Genomic DNA, 21,377 nt, shown 5'->3' on the forward strand with positions numbered 1-21,377 from the left:
ACTCATATGCTCCATTCACCAACTTTCACATTTTATTTTCGAACAAATTTACGTAAAAACGATCTCGATTGCAAGATCAACAAACGATACGAACTGACGCTTAACGACTGACAAATCGACATTTTTTAAACAAAATAACGCGTCAGACATAATATTCTAATAAAATTAGTAACATTGCGTGCTAGAATATAGGTTTAGAAATTCGAAAAATACCCAAAACCGAATCGGAGCACCCCACTGTCCACGTGGTCTTGGTCTGTCCTACCCCTAGAGTGTTTTTTTTTGTGCCGCGGAGGCGCGGAGGGAGGGCAGCCCTCGCCCGCCGTGCGAAAGCGCGCGAACGAATGCGTAGAGGAGCGGCTGAGGCTGGTCGCCTTCGGCGACCAGCCTCCGCTGCGGAACGGAGCATGAGTGAGCGTGCTTTCGCACGCAAGGGCGGAAGGGCTGCACTTCCCGCAGCGCCGGAGCCAAGCGTTCCTCTAACTTTCGAAATTCTTCTTCTAACCTCAAAACTTTAACCATGGATATCTCCATAACCATGGGGTTCCGAGGTGTGACAGTGGTACCAGGGGTAGCGTTCCCCACCCTCTCCCCCCCCATCCCCCCACGGTCCCGAAATTCGGTTTTACCTAATCTAAAGCTTTACCGTCATGTAAATGTTTGATTGATAACTTATATAAGAGATTAAAATACAATAAAAGATACGAAAGTACATATACATTGAAATACATGTATTACAAAGAAAGTACATAAACATGTATTACAATACATTGCAATGTATCAATACCTTTTACCAACTTTAAAGATTGTAAAGTACAATATAATAAAATTATTTGGTGGTTGTTTAAACGTGTATGCAATTCTGTAAAACTACGATCGTGAATCAACTGCAAATCTCGCGCACGCCCACCTGAGGGAAGGTAGCCGTGTGTGCATCAGAAGTGGTCAGGCCGGTTCGCCTCACACCTACACGACCAGTTTCTTACACCAATCGCACCGTATTATCTGAGACAGTTTCGAAAGTTCCGATACAAAAATATCGCCCGGCGCATCCCTACGCTAACACAATATTAATATCTTAAAACTAAAATATTACGAATTGCCGCAAAACTTTGTTGACACTTTAGTATAAATACTTGTCTCAAACTAAAATAAGAACAAAAATGTTCTCTGTAAAATTTTATAATCATTTAAATATTTTAGGAACCGATTATATTTTATTTATAAGTTACTAATAAGAAGGCTATCTAAATATTACCTTCATTGTCGTTGTTTCCCTCGTCATTGTGTGCCGAAGCCACCAAAACTCCAAAGCACAGAAAGACCAAATATCTCACAATCATTTTAACTGTTTAAATGACAGCACTGAGTTCACAGTTTTCCAAAAAATAAATATTTTTTTCAAACACTCGACATAGTCGAACCGATGACACTTGCGCTGCAGAGCAGCGATCGACCTTTCTTTCGCAAATGGCGGAGTATGACGGATGTGTTCATCGATTGCATTCGAGTCTGCGCATTTGTGAAGTTTGTTATAGATGTCAGTTTTTTATTTTTCTGGTAACCCAGAATATAATAATAATAATAATTGCAAAACTATACTAATCTTAAATAAAATTTATAAAAGTTTTCCATTATTGTCTTCTTTACAAAATCAAACAAGAATTTTAATTAAAATTTTTATATATTCATTCACATAAAAAAAACCAGATCCATATAATTCAGAACTTTTTTTACTAAATACTGAAAAAGCATTATTATTAACATATTGTTATTTTGAAACGTTTAATCAAATCGGATAATCACGTTCTGGTAATCATATGCCTAATTAAATATTTTTTTCAAACAAGTATATTAATAAATAGATCTGATTCTTAAAGAGAAGACAATATTTAATAAAGAAAAGACCTAGTAGCAAGTAGCTGAACATTAATTTTAATTAAGTTCTTTAGAATTATGATGTGTATTTTGTTGCAGATTACAGCAGAATATTTATTTTCTTTTTATTTATACCTGTTATGAATTTAGATACACTTTAAATGTAACTAATTATTTTTTTTATTAAAATTCTACTTAACATACATAGATATACATCGATTTTAAATTACAATTTCTTATCTGTATTGTTAAATGCTCTTTACATACATTCGTCAAAAAAACGTAATACTCTATATTTAATGTGGCAACACCGGAGTTTCGAAAGTTCAATTTCGCATGGCGGACGTGCAAGTGAACTCTGTTATTTGTTGGTGATAATTTCAATTATTATCTTTTCGAGATTCCTTATGGAAAGGCAAATTTTCATACTACTTTTTCTTTGTGGACGTGCTTTATTCATTCCTTAACGTTAGATGATGTTAAAGTGTTAATTATAGTTAAATTTGTGAGGACTGCATAGGTTTTTTTCTCAAAAATGGGAAAATGTGACGAAGCTAATGTCGAAGTTAGTATGGGGGACTCGGCGTCCCCCATGAAACCTGATAATTTTACATTCACCGTGCCCCCCGAGGCCCCTGTCTTCGAGCCCACACCCGAAGAGTTCCTAGATCCCCTGGCGTACATCAGCAAAATAAGGCCCATTGCTGAGAAGTCGGGGATATGCAAAATAAAACCACCTGCCGTAAGTTATTTCCTTTGTCATAAATCGATGCAACGTAATGCTTCTGCCCTAAAAACTTGTTCTCATTTTGCAAAACTATGTCGTATTGGGGTTTTCTAACCCAAAATTTATTAGCTTAGAATGCCTTGTGATGCAACCGTGGATACATTTTTGACGAATTTATATATACCCTTAGTATTAATTTAATCGTTAAACCACAAATAATATGTGTTCGAGTTGCCTGCGAATGCACATTTGGCTCAAAAGCGCATATAATTATCGTCGAATGCATTCGCATATTGTTGGTGTAGGCTGGTTGCCATTTTGTGTCGTGCCCTCTGCCTACGATAGTTTAGATAAAAAATAACTATTTTGCCACAATATTTCGAATAAACCGAACTACGTACAATTTAACACGTAATATGGCGTTTATTTTTTCGTCATTAACTACTGATCTGATGGATTAGTAAAAAAAAATATTTATAACGAAAAAAAAAATGTATTTATATATTTCATTGTTTCATTTAATATACATTATATTCTAAAGTAAAAATCGATTTGCAGTAATGAAATCGCTTATATGATTGTGTAAGTCTGTCTAACACCATGAGGTCACCTTACTTAGTGAATGAAATACAGTGACAATAGGCTTCAATGTAAGAATACACATATATATAAATTTCATAATAATTATGTTTTAAGAGATCTAAATAAACAGACATCTAACATACATGACCATATAGTTTTAAAAGTAATAAATTTATAAGATTAACCTAAAGATAAAAATATACCTTTGTCATTCGAAACTAAACTCTTTAAATTACTTACATAGTTATAGTTAAATGATTGGTTTAATTGTTACAATGCGAAATGTTTGGGTTTTACATTTTGTATTTCTATATGGGTTGGGAATTCCTAGTTTAAAATTATTAGTACATAATATTTATGATAGTGGAAAATGTTATAAAACTAATTATACTATATTCATTATGAGTTTATTTAGTAATGATAGGTTAAATATATTGCTTAGTGTAACTTAAATTCTTGACATAAGCATTATTGGTATTATTTATAAAATGAACACACCATGCTTAGGGAACATTAATCGCTTTAATTATTCATTCAAGCCTATATCTCTTTACTATATATAATAAATTGTGATTTGATTTGTTATAAATACATTTAATATTTCTATGCTATTAGTCATCAAAATCAATTTTGCTTGTACAGTGCATTTGGTACAGTGATTTACCTGTTGTGGAACTATTTGATGTATGACTGTATTCGATTGATAAAAGTTTTACATATATATTCTTCACCATCAAATTTGAGTTTACGAGATATTTCTAATGTGAAAATGTGATTTCATATGTGAATCTAAGTTTTAGTTTATTAATTTAGGGGAAACAGATCTTAATTTCCTATTTTACCTCATGCTGTTAAAGACTATTTGTAACTTATATGCAGGATAAAATTTATCCAAAACCGATGAAACAGTACCATAATATCTTAATCATTACTTTAAGCCTATTTTTATTGTATTATTATTAATCTATACAACATATAATAAATCATGATTTGATTTATTTGTTACTAGCAACCTCTGTCTGTCCATATTTTTTTACACGTTAAGTAATCACCAACATATCTTCTATTAAAACCTTCGCCGAAACACGCTACATCTTATGGTATAAGTATTATTCTGGTGGGTTCAGTAGTTTCTTCAGTATAACCAAATAAAAAAACTGGCTCCATTATTAGTATAGAGAATTATACTGTTCATATTTCTATTCTGTTAGTTTTCAAAATGATTTCTTATATAAACTTAAAAAGTGCACTTAGGTGGTATGTCAAAAATATTGCCAAAAAGTTGTGTCGTCACTCTCGTCAGCGTTTGGTTAATTTTTCATTAACTTAATTGGTGTAAGTAGTGCTATCACTTAATCTGTGTGTATATTACTGGTGATCTGTTAGAAAGGTTTTGTCTGTATTATTAGTAAAACATGAAAAAAAAAATACAGAATCCTTTAACTTACTTGAAACCAATACAAGTATTAAGCTTTTTTAAGCATTAATATTCTTTTCTTATAAGTAGATACATATCTTTAAAACTTTTAAAAAGTGTGAAATTCGAATTATTTTTATAAATTAACTTATGTAAACACTAAGCATGGTTTATATGTAATTGGAATATTTAGTATGTTTGTTGTTGGTCTTTTTAACCCTACACAAAAACGGATAGTGAAAGACGGCAGGCCACGTGTTGCACAACCACAAAGATAGGGCGTGGGCAAACTTAGATGTAGGGATAATCCAAGATAGTCTTACCTGGCGCCAGAATATGATGAGAGCCGACCCCAAATATAGGGAAGAGGAATGGAAGATATAGTTGGTCTTTTTAAGGCCCCTAAGTCCTGCATAAGGCCTCATGATCATCATCAAAAACACAAAATTTCCAACGATAAACAGTAAAATGGTTAATGTATCCCATTTAGCTTTGAATTATAAGAAAAACTAATTCGAAAAGCTACAAAGGTACTAACTGTATTTAAATATGAATATATTTTGAACATATTTTGTTCTCAAATAGTCATGATAAAATGCTTTGATATGTTATTAAGTAAAACTTATCTTCTTGTGTGTAAATGTATGATGTTTATATTTAGTGTGATGCAAATATGTTTACGTGCCAAAAATGTACGTATCTTTTCATCTCCGACAAAAAATGTACAGTTATAGAGGAGAGGAGCTAGTACAGAGTTTTTATTATAACTTTAGTTTACATAGTCTTAACTAGTTTTGCACATGAAATGTAAATGATGGAAGTATTTAATTTTCCAATACAAAATGTTGCCTAGCTGTGAAACATTAGATGTCTTTAGTCAAAAAAAAAAAAAAAATTGTCACTTGTCAAATATTTATCCTTCGTGTCTTTTCTATCCCACGTGACATTGGCGAGATCGACAGTGCCCCCTGGCACAACTGAAAGCCATTAAGCCCAAGAATAATAATAATTTTTTTTTTTTACAAATGTTTGTACAAACAAAACCTATAATTATTAATTTATGTAAATGCATTGTCTTAGTAGCGGGCCTATTATCCCGAAATCTCTATATTTAAATATTTATTCTTAAACCAATAATAATTTATAAATACCTAATCTGATAAATAAAAATGAATGTTGCTAAGCGCATAACTCGAGAATGGCTTGACCAATTTGGCTAATTTATTTCTTTGTATGTTCCTTAAGGCCCATGGAAGGTTTTAATACTAAATAAAGTTTAATAATTTAATTTTTACTATCAACTTTTAACAGAACAAAGTCATTCAGACAAAGATATATCAACTATATTACAGTATTAACTTAAAATATACGGTCCACGGTCGCTTAGAACCGAAAATAAAGTCCTCATGTAAAAAAAATCGATGTAGCGGGTACATCGTTCCATAGCTTAATTGGCTAGAGCACCGACACGGTCAATCGGAGACGCGGGTTCGATTCCCGCTGGAACGGTCGATTTTCGATATGATATTAAAAAATGTTTAAAATATACGATAAAAAATTATCCTCTACGTCTGTCTAAATATATGTTGACTTACTTACCTTACCTTACCATGTAATCTGAATAACATAACGGACAGAATTCAAATATGTAGTGCATCATGTGATTATGTATATTATTTTAATAGCGTAGCTGTACAGGCGTAACAGGAAAACGAATTTATTAATATATTATTAGGTGTCACAGTTTCTTGCGATATATCAAATAAATGATGGTCATCAGGTCTGACAAGCCCGTTGAAGCAGTTTGTAGTGGCCCTGCTTTCTGCTCGTGGGTTGTGGGTTCGATTTCCCCCTGAGTCTGGGTGTATGTAATATTTTATATATATATATATATATATTATTTCCATGTATATCTATCAAAAAAAAGCTTAGTTGTCGGCTGTTACCTCTAACGCAACCATTAAGTTGCTTACAACAGCCAACCACACGTGTGTGAATGTTATGAGATATTTATATATTTACTAGCTGACTCGGCAAACGTTGTCTTGCCGCTAAACGCTATTTAAAAATTGGTTGGTGGTTGAAGGGTGAAAATTTAGGGTTGTATGTATTTTTCAATGCCAAATCATAATAAAATAAATAATAAATAATTTATCTAAAAATAAAAAATAAAAATTGGGGTGGATTACCCTTAACATTTAGGGGCATGAAAAATAGACGTTGTTCGATTCTCAGACCAACCCAATATGCACACAAAATTTCATGAGAATCGGTTAAGCCGTTTCGGAGGAGCTTAACTACAAACACCGCGACACGAGAATTTTATATATTAGATAATTATGTATATCATTATGTATTTATAGGCTATGTATGTTTTAGTTATACAGATTATGGTGAAAGAATATTTAAAATTGATAGTTTCAATATCAATCAATCACAAAAAAAAATCGTGTTTAATCTTCATGTAAGAAGTGAATAAATAGTACCTAAACCTACCCCCTACTAATGTTAGTATTATACAGATATAATTACGCTTCAGCCTGTAATATCCCACTACTGGGCATAGGCCCACGTGGGTTGGCGGATATATTCCCTACTATTAGTAACAATTGCTATCAGGTGTACATGATAACAACCGGGACCGATGGCTTAACGTGCTCTCCGAGTCTGTCTCTCTCCGTGGTCTGAGTGTTTGTGCAGTCCTTGTGGGTCTCCCCAGATATAATTAGTTAATAAATAAAATAGTGTACAAAAATATTAAAAGTACAACTTTGTCTTCAATTAAATTATGCAATAGGTATACTTTTTTTGATATCTATTTGTATTATTGATCTATTTCCTATTTCTTTTTATAAGTTAAGATAATATTAAATTTTCTATAAATACTTTACTATCAATAATTTTTAAGTTATTATACAATTAGTAATAAGGTGCACACATTATGCTTTAAATTACTTTTTATTTATAAATACTTTTTGCTTAGCCATATTACTTATTACATACATAATTGCTTGTTCTACCGGCATCAACAACAAAAAAAAAAAATATTATTGCTTTTGTTTTTGTAAATTAATTAATTAATACATATATGACGGCTTTCATTTTGAAACAACGTCAACATGATTGACAATTATTATACTTATTTAGTTCGAATTATTCGCATGGGTATTATAACTTTTAAGAAATAATAGTGTTGGATACTATTTGCACTTAATTTTTTTTTCTTCGAAATGATTTGTCATACTTCTGTGAAATTAGCTTAAAAAACGATAGCAAGTTGTGTTTTTGTATATCATTTTAAAAGTTAAGTCCTAAATGAGAAATATTTTGTAATGTGAGATTCAATAGAAGACGTAAAGATATTTTTACAGTTATCTCTTAAGTTATTATTAGAAAGAACTGCATTGTTGTAACATACAATTTTTTGTTGTAGCATTGGCAGCCACCGTTTGCAGTGGACGTGGACAGATTACGCTTCACGCCCAGAATACAAAGGCTAAATGAATTAGAGGTAAAATATATACTATGAAAGAGATTTAAGAGCCATTTCACAATTTTACGCTCTGCAAGTTTAGGTAAATTCGGTTGCATCGCGCGAGTCGTACGAGCCGCGCGATCTTTGTGCTAGTACGTATAGTGTGACAACCAAAAGACCATCGTGATCATTTTCTGATGTATAATAAAAATTATAACTATGGTATAAAATGTTTTTTACATAATTAATTTGTTAAAAATTTCAAGTATGTTATATAACAACAGTCAATAAATTTAAAATAAAATTAAAAAAATCAATTTTATGAAACAATTTTTTTAAATTGATTTAGTTTTTTCAGTTTACGAATGAATCTAATATTTACGATATGAATAAAAAAGCATTTAATGACATCGACACCGACAAACATATTAATTAACAAATAACAAGACACACAGATTGAAATGCCTATTTGTATTGATAGTGTGAGAAAGGAAAATTAAATTATACATTTGTTTACAGAAATTATCATTATATTATTTTACAGTCATTTTCGTAATATGTTTATTTTATTTATAAATATAATGAAAGTATCAAATGCGTTTTATCCGCTATAACAACAGGCGCTTGGCGCGTGTGAGCGAAAGAGACGGCTGCGCAGAATTTGGCGTGGACCTTACCTCTAAGAGCGCTAGCGCTCGACTGATTTACCGGGCTTGATGCGTGGCAATATATACTATCTTTTTATTATTTAATATAAAATGTATTAAAAATAATTACATCTTTTAATTATTTTTTTTTGTATTCCTTAATGATGTAAGTTTACTTTGATGAAGATAGTTCGTTAAAATTTCTTAGTTTTCTAAGAGAAATATCGCTTTTAAAATTGTACTTATTTGGAAAATATTCGTAACTTTAAATTTTTTTTATCGTTTAATAGAGATACAAATGGAATAAAAATCTATGATAGTGGACAACAAAATTATATTCCACATATTATGATATATTTTTAAAATGGTTTCAACGTAGAGGTTATTGAAAAGTAGGACTTCAAAGTATACATTGCGACCGTTTACCCAGGGAGGAGGCTGATGAAAAGGTTAATAATTTTGTACACATAATATAAATCAAAATTCTGATCTGACTATGGATTACAACAAAGGTTGCTCTATTATATTTCAAGAATATAAATTACATTATTGCATCCAACACTGAGATTAACGACGTCAAAGTATTACAATTTCGCGGATTGTTACCGATTTTTGTGAAATGGCTCTTAAACAAGCTAACTGTAGTTTTGAGTTAGCGTTTACGAACAAAATGAAAGTTTGTGACAGAGATGCAAGTAAATTTATTATTTCTACTCCCAAGGTTGTGGTTTCAATCCCATCTGAAGTCTAGGTGTAATAGATATATTTGTCAAAAAATTTTTTGACCAACTATTTTTTTATGTTAAAAATATTTATATTTCTGTATTATTTAATGTTTTTAATGTATATATTTTTATTTATTTTTTTATATTGAAAAAAAGTATGGAAATTTTAGTTTTCAACACACGTTTAAAAGTAATACAGTATTATTAATCCTACTTGATTAATTGCAGGCTATTACACGAGTAAAGCTGAATTTCCTAGATCAAATCATCAAATTTTGGGAACTACAGGGCTCGGTTCTCAAGATACCCACAGTGGAAAGGAAACCTTTAGACTTGTACGCGTTGCACAAAATCGTAAAGGAAGCTGGTGAGTTGTATTTTATATACTTTTTTTTTATATTTTCGTCACTTAGGTAACTGCCTTGTGTTAATATGCACCTCTACAGAGGTCTACACACTACAAACACAGGTCACTACATTTCGTTTATAAGTTCATTAGGTGTGATTACACACACTTAAGAGGAAAGGGTACCGGCTCTTTCTCCATACAAACGTAGTCGACTGTTTTCTCCCTGGATAATGACACTAGATCAAATATTTTTGTGACATAGAATTCTTTGCTGCCATGACCATGCCCCTATGTTTTGATTTTTTTCATATTCTTATTATCATAGGAATTAGGAGACTTCAAAAACTCGAAATATTGCAAAATTTTTTGTACATTTTCAGACACTCATTAAAAAAAATATATGCATATTTTCAAAAAAATGAGAACATAGGGGCATAGCCGAAGTCTTTTTTTATTTTCTAAAAAAAAATTAAAAAAAAATTGCCATGTTTTGAGGAGAAAACAGTCGACTACGAAACACTGTTTTGGTCAAAAATTATCTACCTAAAACGGTCTGAGCTGCAGTTGTCCCTTTCTTGCTTTTTGGGGGATAGGTCTGGGGGAGGGAAGGGTCAAAGCAATACGTATATACGCTAGCAAAGTGATGCCTCATAGTCGATAATTATATCGATACACTAGTGATGTCATTTTTAGTCGATATTTTCTAAAATTCGTATTAACAAAATTAAATAATTTCTCTTTTCATAACTACAATAAAACCGTATTTGTATATGCGTTTTTTATTGTAACACTGTGCAAACCTGGGCTAACGAAGGGTTTCGCTAACAAATAACAATGATAATTATGGTAAATAACTGTGTTGTTTGTTTTTGGTATCAAATTAAAGGGCTCAATACAAGGATTTCAAAAAAGTATATTATGATTATTATTACCGTAAAACTAATAAAAAATACAATAAGAAAGTTTAAAAAATTAGGACTCTGCTCTTTCCCATGCCTATGCCAAGCAAGCTGCGAGCCGCGCTTCTTCCTCGTGTCCTAGGCGAAAAACAACTTTGGGGTTTACTCTTTCCAATATATTTTTTTTATCAATTTCGGAATACTCTGTAAAAAGTTATGCATGGTCAAACATAAATAAATGTAGGTAGGTGGCGACTTTAGAACCTCCTCTGTTTTTTCATCGGTAAAAAATTGCTTAGTTGTTTTCTTGACATTACTGAGGAGCAGATTATTAAATTTGGTCGAATCGATTCGTATTTGGACTTCGCAAATAGAATCATATTTCTGAATTGCGTAAAAAACTCAAGTGGCACCACTGGCGTAGCATTCCTTGGAACCCCGGGAACCTTGGGGCCCTGTATCAAAATTAGTGGGGGGGCAGGCAAATGATGGGTAAAGATTTCTCACAAAAAAATGCTTGTATTGAATTAAAATAAATATTTATCGATTATAAGTTATTACTTCCTCCTAAAATAGACAATAGTGAGTGTAGTCTGCTGTAGCTGTTCCTGTTCCATCGAAATCCTTAGGTAATTTTTTATCAGTTTTAGTTTTGAAAAACATCAAGTTAGTACCTCCGGAAAACTGGATGCAAGGCTATTGAATTTTATCAGTAATAATTCCATGAGTTCTTTAATGGAATGAATGTTTTGAATTTCGGATTTTAAGCTAATTTAAAGAGCTTGTAGTTCCAAGCTGGAGAGTTATTAGCCTTGACCAGCAGCAATAGATGCGGGGGATCGTTCGCTTCAGTCTGTTAGGCCAATACTATTAGTGAATTCCTATGAATCTTCCGCATCTATATGGGGGATTCACAGGCGCATAACCTGAAGAAGAGATTCAACGCTGCCTCTAGGGCTTACAGGTAATAAATCGCTAGGACAAAGTTCAAACACAGCAGAATTGGCGAGAGACTATTGGGCTTTCCAAATGGAACCCGTGCCTTTTGTTTCTTACAAAAGCTGTCGAAGGTAACTTTTTTTAGTCTACACTTCCATAATTGCGCGAACCTGAAGGCTCTCTGGCACATTATGCGAAAAAGTAAGCGAAAATTCTTTGCACTCTTTTTGCGTCGAATTCAACTCTTGACGATGAGGGAAAAGCACCATCGAGCATTCCACGGTGCGAGCACGCGATGCGTAATGTGCACTATGAGCAGTGTCGTTTGTCGTGTTCTGCATTCTTTCGATGTCAAGAAGTCTAGTGGTGCTAATTGTATCCACCAGTGGTTTGCAACCAATGTGCGAGCTTCGTGCGCATTCTTTCCGCGTACATTCAAAGTGTGGAATGATCTTGCTAAAATTTGGGGGTTTTCAAGCGTCTAGTGTCTACATCTTTTCTCTAAAGGCCATGGGCGGCGGTAGCCATTATAAATCAGATGGATTTGTCTGCTTGTGTGCCCCATGCTTATATAAAAAAATAATAATTCATTGTTCATAATGATTAACTGAATCCCGAAATAAACGATACAGAATGTTATCAACAATTGGGCGCACGCTTGAAGGGGATTGCTTTTCAGACTTCAGTCATTTCTGAAGTGAAAACTCTATAGGTATGTATGACAGTTCTTTTATTCTTTTTTCCAGGAAGCACAAGATTAAGTGACATTATGGATAATATTTTACTAATTTTTGCTTACACACCTTAGGGGCCCTTAAATAGGGGGCCCCGTATCATTGATACGGCTGATACGGCAGTAGTTACGCCCTGAGTGGCACCCAATTCCCTACTGCGGGAATACGTATATTCTCAACTTACTTAACTCTATTCTTTTTAACCCTGTTGTACCTGCTTATCTAAAACGACGATTTAAATTTCTTAGTGATTCCAATGAACGCAGTCTTTGTTCTGAGGAAAGCTCTTCTTTCCTGAATTTCCCTCTCACTTCTCTTTCTTTTATATTAAATCTTTCACTGTTCAAGCTTGTCGACTTAGGAATTCTATAGACGTGTAAAATCGGTTTCTATTTTTAACCGACTTCCAAAAAAGGAAGAAGCTCTCAATTTAACTTTTTTTTTATGTTGATTTACTTCAGAACTTTTGACTGAGTGGACCGATTTCAACAATTTTTTTTAATCGAAAGGTGGTGTGTGTCATTTGGTCTCAATTAAGTTTATTTGAGATCTAACAACAACTTTTCGAGTTATATAAATAATACGTTTTTACTGGACTATTTTATTTTATTTTAACTTTTTACTGGGTGTACCGATTTTGATGATTTCGATTAAGATGTCAAATTAAGAACCTCCTCCTTTTTTGGAAGTCGGTTAAAAATTAATCTGATACGTATTATTATTTTCTGTTGGTGTACAATAAAGTGTATTTTTATGTTATGTCATGTTAATCAACCACTCTTTAAAAAAATTCAATCGATTACGTAATTTGCCTAACTAAAAAAACATAAATAAAATAATAATTGAAAAAGTCGCCTTCATGATTTTTGTAAGTGTATATTAGAGATGCCACGAATAGTAATTTGGCCGAATACCGAATGTTCGGCGAGGCTCTTGGCCGAAGCGCCGAACATTCAGCAGCCGAATATTCGGCCACACTTAGTACTTTTCGCGGACGACAAGACACAACTCGTCACCGTACGAGTTTAAACTTGCATCGCTGAAGTATCCAATATGTTTGGTAGGCGCGGGCGGTTTTGTTTCATAATTTCATTTGTGATTAGGTCACGGTCGTGTCACAACCTGCTTTATTTGTTGATCGTTGGTGCGTCGTACGTACTGTATGCTAAAATATAACATTTAATGTGATTGATTACCATAAGAAATATCACCGTTTGTTCGAGAAAAGCAATATGAATCAATTTAATAAGAAATCGCCTATTTGGAACTATTATGAAATTTATAGTGAAGACAATAAACTGGCAGTTTGTTTGTTGTGTTTGTTTCTTACCACTGGTGGATTTTAAATATTAATTTGTTAGTTCTTTTTTGGTTAAATAAATATCTTTGAGAGTAGTAAATCTGTTTATCACGATTTCACGCCCAAACTGCTGAACCGATTTAAATGAAATTTAGTACACAGATACTCTAGAGCCTTAGAAAGGACATGGGCTATAATTTAGGCGAAGTCGCGGAAAAACAGTAGGAAATAAAAAAATTGCTATTCGCTATTCGGTATTCGGCCAAATGGTTAACCATATTCGGCCGAATACCGAATAGCGAAAAAAAGAGGCCGAATAGCCGAATACCGAATAATTGCCGAATATTCGTGGCATCTCTAGTGTATATATAGTATATAATGTGTGAAATTATTGTGATCTATTTAGCTATCTTTGTGTAATTATTGAATTTTTATCTTGTTCTAGCCTTTTCAATTGACTTTCTAATAGTTGTTCTTCACGCAGGCGGCTTTTCTTGTTTTTTTTTTCTTTTTAATTATAATATTATTTTTAACCATTGTTATATCGCCGCAATTATATGTTAATTAATACATATAACCTATACCTATGTATTTATAACTGCGACAAACATGAGACATTACAAATTATATAGGTACTAAGACAAACATTTTATACTATGTATTTACTACATTACATATCTATACTATATTTACACTTATACTATGTACTACATGTATACACTATAATTATGTATGTATTTCATTACCCATTCTTACACACACCTCAACCATATAATTACATAGGTACCTAATTCATAAATAAAGTACCTAAGTATTTCGATAATTACCCACAAAAATATAGACATGTATCAAGTCACAAAGAGTATCCAAGTCAAAATAATAAAACATAATAATAAGTAGTTTACGAAATTCAATAATAGTAAGCCGAGTCACAGCAATACGATGCAAAACAAATTCAATAAAACAAGCCAAATTCAGAAAAATAGCACTATGCACTATGCGCTATATGAATTCGTAGTCAATCACAAACGAAAGATGCGAATACTCAAATATCGTCAACAATTAATAGCTGAATGGCCGGCGCACGCACACTAACAACACGACAGTCACACATAGAAAAAACGGAGCGGAGATGGCGCGGGGCGCGGTAGCGGCATGCAGCACGACAGAAACATTTTATTCAAATACCTATTCTTGAAAAGTCTCTTCGGTACCCTTTCCTCTTAACGAACGTCAAAAAAAATATCTACATAAAATAACTAAAACATAAAATAAAATTAAGATAGCAAAAATATCAATCAATAAAATAGATATATACATTTTAACATTAGTTACATTACAAAATTAGGTAATGTACCCAGTGTTATCCAGCAATCTTAACTTAGTCACAATATTCGACGAACATTAAATCCTAATGTCTCGGTACACATTACCTTCCTATTATATCCTCGGCTTTATTAAATATAACAATAAATAAATTATTGTCCCTAGTGTAGGCGGAGAGAAAAAGCCAGAGGAAAGACGCGGTACTGTTTTGTACTCGGTTTTCCGTTTCTTATAAACTTTGTTAAATTCATAATAAAACATATAAACTTTTAACAAGCCCATGCTAGTCTGTACACGTGTAGCTAATTATTGGCTTTTTTTTTTTGGTTAAGTATATCTACTGTTATTAACTTTCTGTAATTACTTAATGTAACATTAATTAAAATTACATTTAGTTAATAGGCAAGTTGTTTTAGTAGTAATAACGATAAATTTTGACTAAACTATAGTTTCAAGGCTAGAATAACTGAATGTTGAAGTTCTTTTGTGTTTTCGAAACAAAAGAAAAATATTTGTCAATTAATAGTCATTTAAAATTAATTATTTCAATAAATGGGATGATTAATGTTTTACGAGTACTCTTTATTAAATATCCAATTAACTGAACATAATTGATTAAATTATTTCATTACTCTATCGTTTGTTGCCTATTTAGATCAAATGCCAGTTGTGCGTCGCGGTTTCGCCTATCTCGATAAATATGCTATCTAAAAACAAAAATGTTTTTTCAATTCGAACCAGTAGTTGTTGCGAATAGCGCGTTAAAAACAAACAAACAAAATAATAGTCTTATAATATTAGTATTGATAATTTAATTGAAACTTTTGTTCTAATTGAAAAATACTTATAAGTATTGGATAGCCAATTTACGAGAAAGGCACGCACGGATACACGCAAAGGACACACGCGGGAATTATCAATTATTAATATCACGACGGTCAAGATTTTGAGCATCGATAAGAAGTTTTGTAAAAGCGAGGCATGCCAGTAGCACTACAGACATACCAACAGTGTTATTCCTCGTTTCGTGCGAACGAAGCCGCGAGTAAAAGCTTAGTGTTCTAATACCATTATATCATATCATACTCTTATATCATCCCACTGCTGGACAAAGGCCTCTTTCTCCATGTGGGAGAAGGATCGGAGCTTATTCACCACGCTCTCTACAATGAGTAACAATAACTATCGAGTGTCTAAAATATGTCGATAATTTAGACGGGTCCGACAGCTAATATGTTTATCAAATAAATAAATATCTTATAAACATAACAAATAGTATTGTAACGTTGGCGATATTTGATCAAAGCGAATATTAAAGTTATAAAAGGAAGTAATAAGACGAAATTTTAATAGTATTATGTATGAAACGGTAATTTTATGACTTTGAATGAAACAATTTCGTAATAGGGTTATAAATAAGTGTTTATTCGACGCAACGCCCGCATTCGTTCATTGTTTTCTGAAGGGTTTTACTCCTTAAAGGGTTAGTTTGTAGAAACTTTTATTTGTTCGTTTGTTTTGAAGTTTCAACAAAATGTCAGTTTGAGGACTGTACTTACTAAGCTAGTTTCAAAATTGCAATAATATTGTAATTTCTTAAGTATAGCTATCTCTTATTCTATGTAATTTTGATACATATTGCATTTGTCATGTACTAGAATTATATATATTATTATATTTTGTTTTTTGGTCGTATATGATTATGGTTTTTAATTGTGCATTTTAATATTTTGGCTTTTGACTGTAAGAAATACATTTTTCAAATCAAAGATATCATTTTTTACAGTAATGTACAATTAGGAATCATATCACGCCCACTTAATATACATCCACGTGTGTAAATTTAGTCTATTCGCGTTAAGAAAATACTGACTTAAGGCTTTCACGAAGCTTAACCATGCCCTGGATCAATGAAATCGTAGTAAATTAGAAAGTCTGTCTTCAGCCCTTCAGGCTTTATTCAATTGGTCAATATAACTAAGTGACAGCGATGAGTCACTATTTCCTTACGCGTATAAACTAGTATGTTTCAAATAAAAACGCAAAATTCCCCATTCAAAAAATCCCAGGTGGCTTCGAAGTATGTTCATCAGAACGGAAATGGTCGAAGATAGCTCGTCGGATGGGTCACCCCCAGGGGAAAGGCATCGGGTCAATACTAAAGAATCACTATGAACGCATCCTGTATCCATATGATGTGTTCAAGAACAGCGGGGCTGTTAGCTCTGCTGGAGATAGCAAAGAAACGGTGAGTTTTGTGCTTCTAGTTAATTATTGATTATTTATTTATTGAACTAAGGTTAGGACACATCGGGAAATATCCTACTCAAAATCTGGAGCAGCACGGCTGGGGAAGTACCTTGACCTTAGAGACGATCACAGCTAAATAATACTGCTTTCAAGCAGTGCTATTTCCTGTGGTGAGTAAGGTGTCCAGAGCTCCTGGAGGGAATCGGGGGTAGGGTCGGCAACGCGCTTGCGATGCTTCTGTGTTGCAGGCTACGTTTAGGTTACGTTAATAGCTTGCCATCAGGTGAGCCATATGCTTGTTTGACGACCTAGTCGTATAGAAAAAAAAAAACAATTACTGTTTACGATTAGGGCAGTTACAGCGCTGGCTGGTGTGGGTTCAATCCCTGCTCATGGCAAACAAACTTATGGACAATTTTTATAGGCCATGTTTCCTATAGTTTGGGTTATAAGTTGTGTGTGTAGTAGGAGTAAATCCTTGTGGATGCAGTAAAGTTGTAAGACGTTTATTTAATAGTAGTAACAATAATAAAGTTATTTTTTTGGTATTTTTACCCAACATAGATTATATGATGGCGTTTATAAGAAAAATGTTGAATTTAATTTTCTTTTTTGAAACTTAATTATTACATGAAGTTACCTGAAGTTAGTTAAGAGTAATGGTCCGGGAGCCAGGTACAAATTTGGTCAATTATTTCCTCCCAGTTGAAACTTCGTAAAATGCATTAGGAATTCTTTTATGAAAATTCGCGATCGTCAACTGCGACTCCGTGGGTGGGGCGGGCAATGGCCTCCCACGCACGGAAAAAGAAAGTTTTTGTAGTCATTTTCTCCCACTTTAAAATTTGTAAGATTATAGTTTACCTAAATATCTTGAAGGAACAATAAAGTAACATGGTGGATTATACGTCGACGTTACGAGTTCACGCTATTTTTGGCGCGAACTTGTGGAGGCCTATGTCCAGTAGTGGACTGCAATAGGCTGAAGTGATGAATGCGTTTGACGAAGTTTCGATTGGTTGGACATTGGTCATGAAAATCTGTCACTGGCTCCCGGACCATAAGTTGAGTCAGGTCTATTCAATGGGTATAGTCATGCCCAAGATTTCTCTTACTATGTGTCATAGTATTGTATTTTGTATGGAGCTTACCATTACTCTGATATCTTGCAAGTCTTGCGGTAACACACTGATGTATTATCATATCAACAGCAATGGTCAATTTTAGAATTTGTTGAGTGTTGTTTTTTATCTTGATTTTATTGTGCCTTGTGATTGTCAGAGATTGGCCATTACCTAAATTGGTGAAGCCATACAAATCTTATGAAACCATACATAAATATCTATTGCTTTTTGACTAGGAAGAATAGTACTTATGCAAGTTTATAATTAAAATATTATTTAATTAATGGCATATTGAATTTTTTTCAACTCATTTGAATGTTTTCATCATGAATGTTTTCTAACATAAGATGAATAAGGGGAAATTTAAGAACAGATTGATACATGTGTGAAAAAGTCAAGAAAATATCATTTATCTTTTCCATACTAATAGCTGCTGGCTTTGAAATACACAGGCCGAAGACGGGCAGCAGCTACTTCGGTGCGACAAAGCCAGTACTGCGGTCACCAACCCGCCTGCCCAGGGTGGTGACTATGGGCAAAACACATGAGTTCACGTTGTTTTTGGCGTAAACTTGTGGAGGCCTATGTCCAGCAGTGGACTGTATAGGCTGTAATGATTGATTGATTGATTGAGATGTCTTTAGGTACAGGCAATTATCAGTTATTTCTACTGTCTGCCTGAATAAATAATAATAAATAACAAAAAAGTCGGCGATTGGCAGCTCTGATACGAATAATACCCACAGGGTAAAACAATTTCCTTTTCCAAACAGAAAATCGAAGTAAAAGGCGAACAGACTCCAGAAAAATTAAATCGGAGGTCAAGTAAGCCTCCTGCTGCGACTCCACCCCCGGCTCGGCGTTTCAAGAGCTCGGAGCCCGAGGCGGCCGAGGGTAGTCACACAGAGGGGGCTTTGCCCTCCGTCGATGAGAAGAAGACTCCCATTAAAGAGGAACCTGGAGAGACTAGGAGGAGTGAGTATAATAGAGACAAATCTCTAATATCCAAAGATATTTGTCATCTTTTTTGTTAATTTATCTGTAATATTATAGCTTAAATCAGAATATTTATAGTTATTTATAATGAGGTTTTTAATAGATTTGAGGACGACCAAGTAAAGTGAGTCAGGTTTTTATTTTGAGAATCAGCCAATTAGTTTAAAGCGTATATTTTGAACAATAGAATATTTGTGTATATAGAAATTATTATCTGCTCCATACTCCTCACGTCCTAATCTCCGCTTCCCACTCCTAACTCCCATTACACCACTCCCCGCTCCTGACTCCTAATCCCGCTCTTAATTGCTTCGTTTGATTCCCGCTCGGGATGGATATTCGTATTTTTTACAAATAAATCTTTCCGGTTTGGATTTGTTCTTGTTGATTTGACCTCACCACCGTGCCTCGGAGAACGCGTTAAGCCGTCGGTCCCGGTTGCTATCATAAATACCTGGACTGGGGCATTGTGTTGCATTAAGCTCCAATTTGCTGTGTGGTTACGGCAGTACAGAATATAGCCACCATCTCTCTTCCCGTGGTTGTCGTAAGAGGCGACTAAGGGATAACACAGTCCCACTACCACCTTGAAACTTCAAAAGCCGACCGATGGCGGGATAATCATAGCAAAGATAAAGCTCCACTCCTTCTCCTACATGGAGAAAGATGCCTATGCCCAGCAGTGGGGTGTAACAGGCTGAATGCGTGTGATATAGAAACGGGTCTGTATAGTGTAAGGTGTGGCAGGTCCCCGCGAGAACAAGTGGATGTCGCAAGCGGGCAGCTGCGGGGCGCGCGCGCGCGTGCTGCGCTCCACGCGCCTGCGCGAGCACCGCCTCAGCAACATGACGGTGTCCGTCACGCCCGCGCCGCCGCCGCTGCACCCCGACGACCCGGTGAGCGCTGCCGCACTACCGCACTACCGCACTGCCACAATACCACACTACGCACTACCACACTACGCACTACCACACTACGCACTGCCACACTACGCACTACCACACTACGCACTACCACACTACGCCACACCACTACACCCCACAGTACGTCGCATGCAAGAAACTACATACCGCTAGCCATACATCATACCTCTCTCCACAACTCTATCTTCACTCCCTACTCCTTACAACCCACACAACCATCCTCACACTTTCCACTCTTCACTCGACACCCTACACACTACACTTCCTACTCCTCATTACACTTCCCACTCCTCGTTACACTTACCCACTCTTTGTTACCATTCTCATTCCTCACTCCTTACTCCCCTCTCTTCACTCCCCACTCTTCACTCCCCACTCCTTACTCTTCACTCCCCACCTTGACTCCCCACTCTTCACTCCCCACTCTTCGCTCCCCACTCTTCACTCCCCACTCTTCACTCCCCACTCTTCACTCCTCACTCTTCACTCCTCACTCTTCACTCCCCACTCTTCACTCCCAACTCTTCACTCCCAACTCTCCACTCTCCACTTCTCACATGTCACACCACAAATCCAACAGCACGTCACATTGCACATCCTCAAACCACAACAATTCTCTTTTTCTTGAATTGGACCTACACAGCACACTCATATCGATAGAAAAAAAAAAACTAGTTTCCACATTATTCCTAGATACATAAGTAAACGGAAATGTGCTGTTACTTTCAGTTTAGGAGAGTATTAGGATAGAGGGATCGTCTCATTATAATTATGTTAGTGTACTTCGAAACGCAGTCATAAGGATATTGCTACTGATCAGATTTCAACTATTATTTTATTTCAAGTAATTCCTCATACAAAACAGTTCGACAATTAACAAATTGTCATTTTGCAAAACATTTGTGTATGCAATATTTTTTCATAAATTAATTATAGTTTTTACTGACGCACTCGAATTCGTATTCGAAGTTTAGATTCTGCCGAGAAGGGTCTGTATGAAACTAACAAATACTGTTTCAATAAAACCTTAAAAAACAAATATATCTGACTAAATTAAATTAAATTTTACCTGCCCTTACCAAAATA

At 34.4% G+C, this 21,377-nt stretch overlaps 1 protein-coding gene and 1 long non-coding RNA gene across 2 annotated transcripts in view; one reads left to right on the plus strand and one right to left on the minus strand.

The window, feature by feature from the left end:
- Positions 1-717: 717 nt before the first annotated feature.
- Positions 718-1,507, minus strand: LOC123666613. Its single transcript, XR_006745291.1, has 2 exons — positions 1,259-1,507; positions 718-1,005 (listed from the first exon to the last, which is right to left on the minus strand). It is a non-coding gene; the product is annotated as an uncharacterized LOC123666613 (long non-coding RNA).
- A 689-nt stretch (positions 1,508-2,196) lies between these two features.
- LOC123666385 (lysine-specific demethylase lid-like) overlaps positions 2,197-21,377 on the plus strand; it is a 46,652-nt gene continuing 27,471 nt past the window's right edge. Inside the window, 6 exon segments of the mRNA XM_045600479.1 lie at positions 2,197-2,620; positions 8,038-8,115; positions 9,680-9,818; positions 17,068-17,246; positions 19,146-19,347; positions 20,116-20,264. Of these exon segments, the coding sequence (XP_045456435.1) occupies positions 2,414-2,620; positions 8,038-8,115; positions 9,680-9,818; positions 17,068-17,246; positions 19,146-19,347; positions 20,116-20,264 (954 nt within the window). The 5' untranslated portion in view covers positions 2,197-2,413.

Source organism: Melitaea cinxia, chromosome 26, assembly GCF_905220565.1.
Source record: "Melitaea cinxia chromosome 26, ilMelCinx1.1, whole genome shotgun sequence".
Lineage (NCBI taxonomy): Eukaryota > Metazoa > Arthropoda > Insecta > Lepidoptera > Nymphalidae > Melitaea > Melitaea cinxia.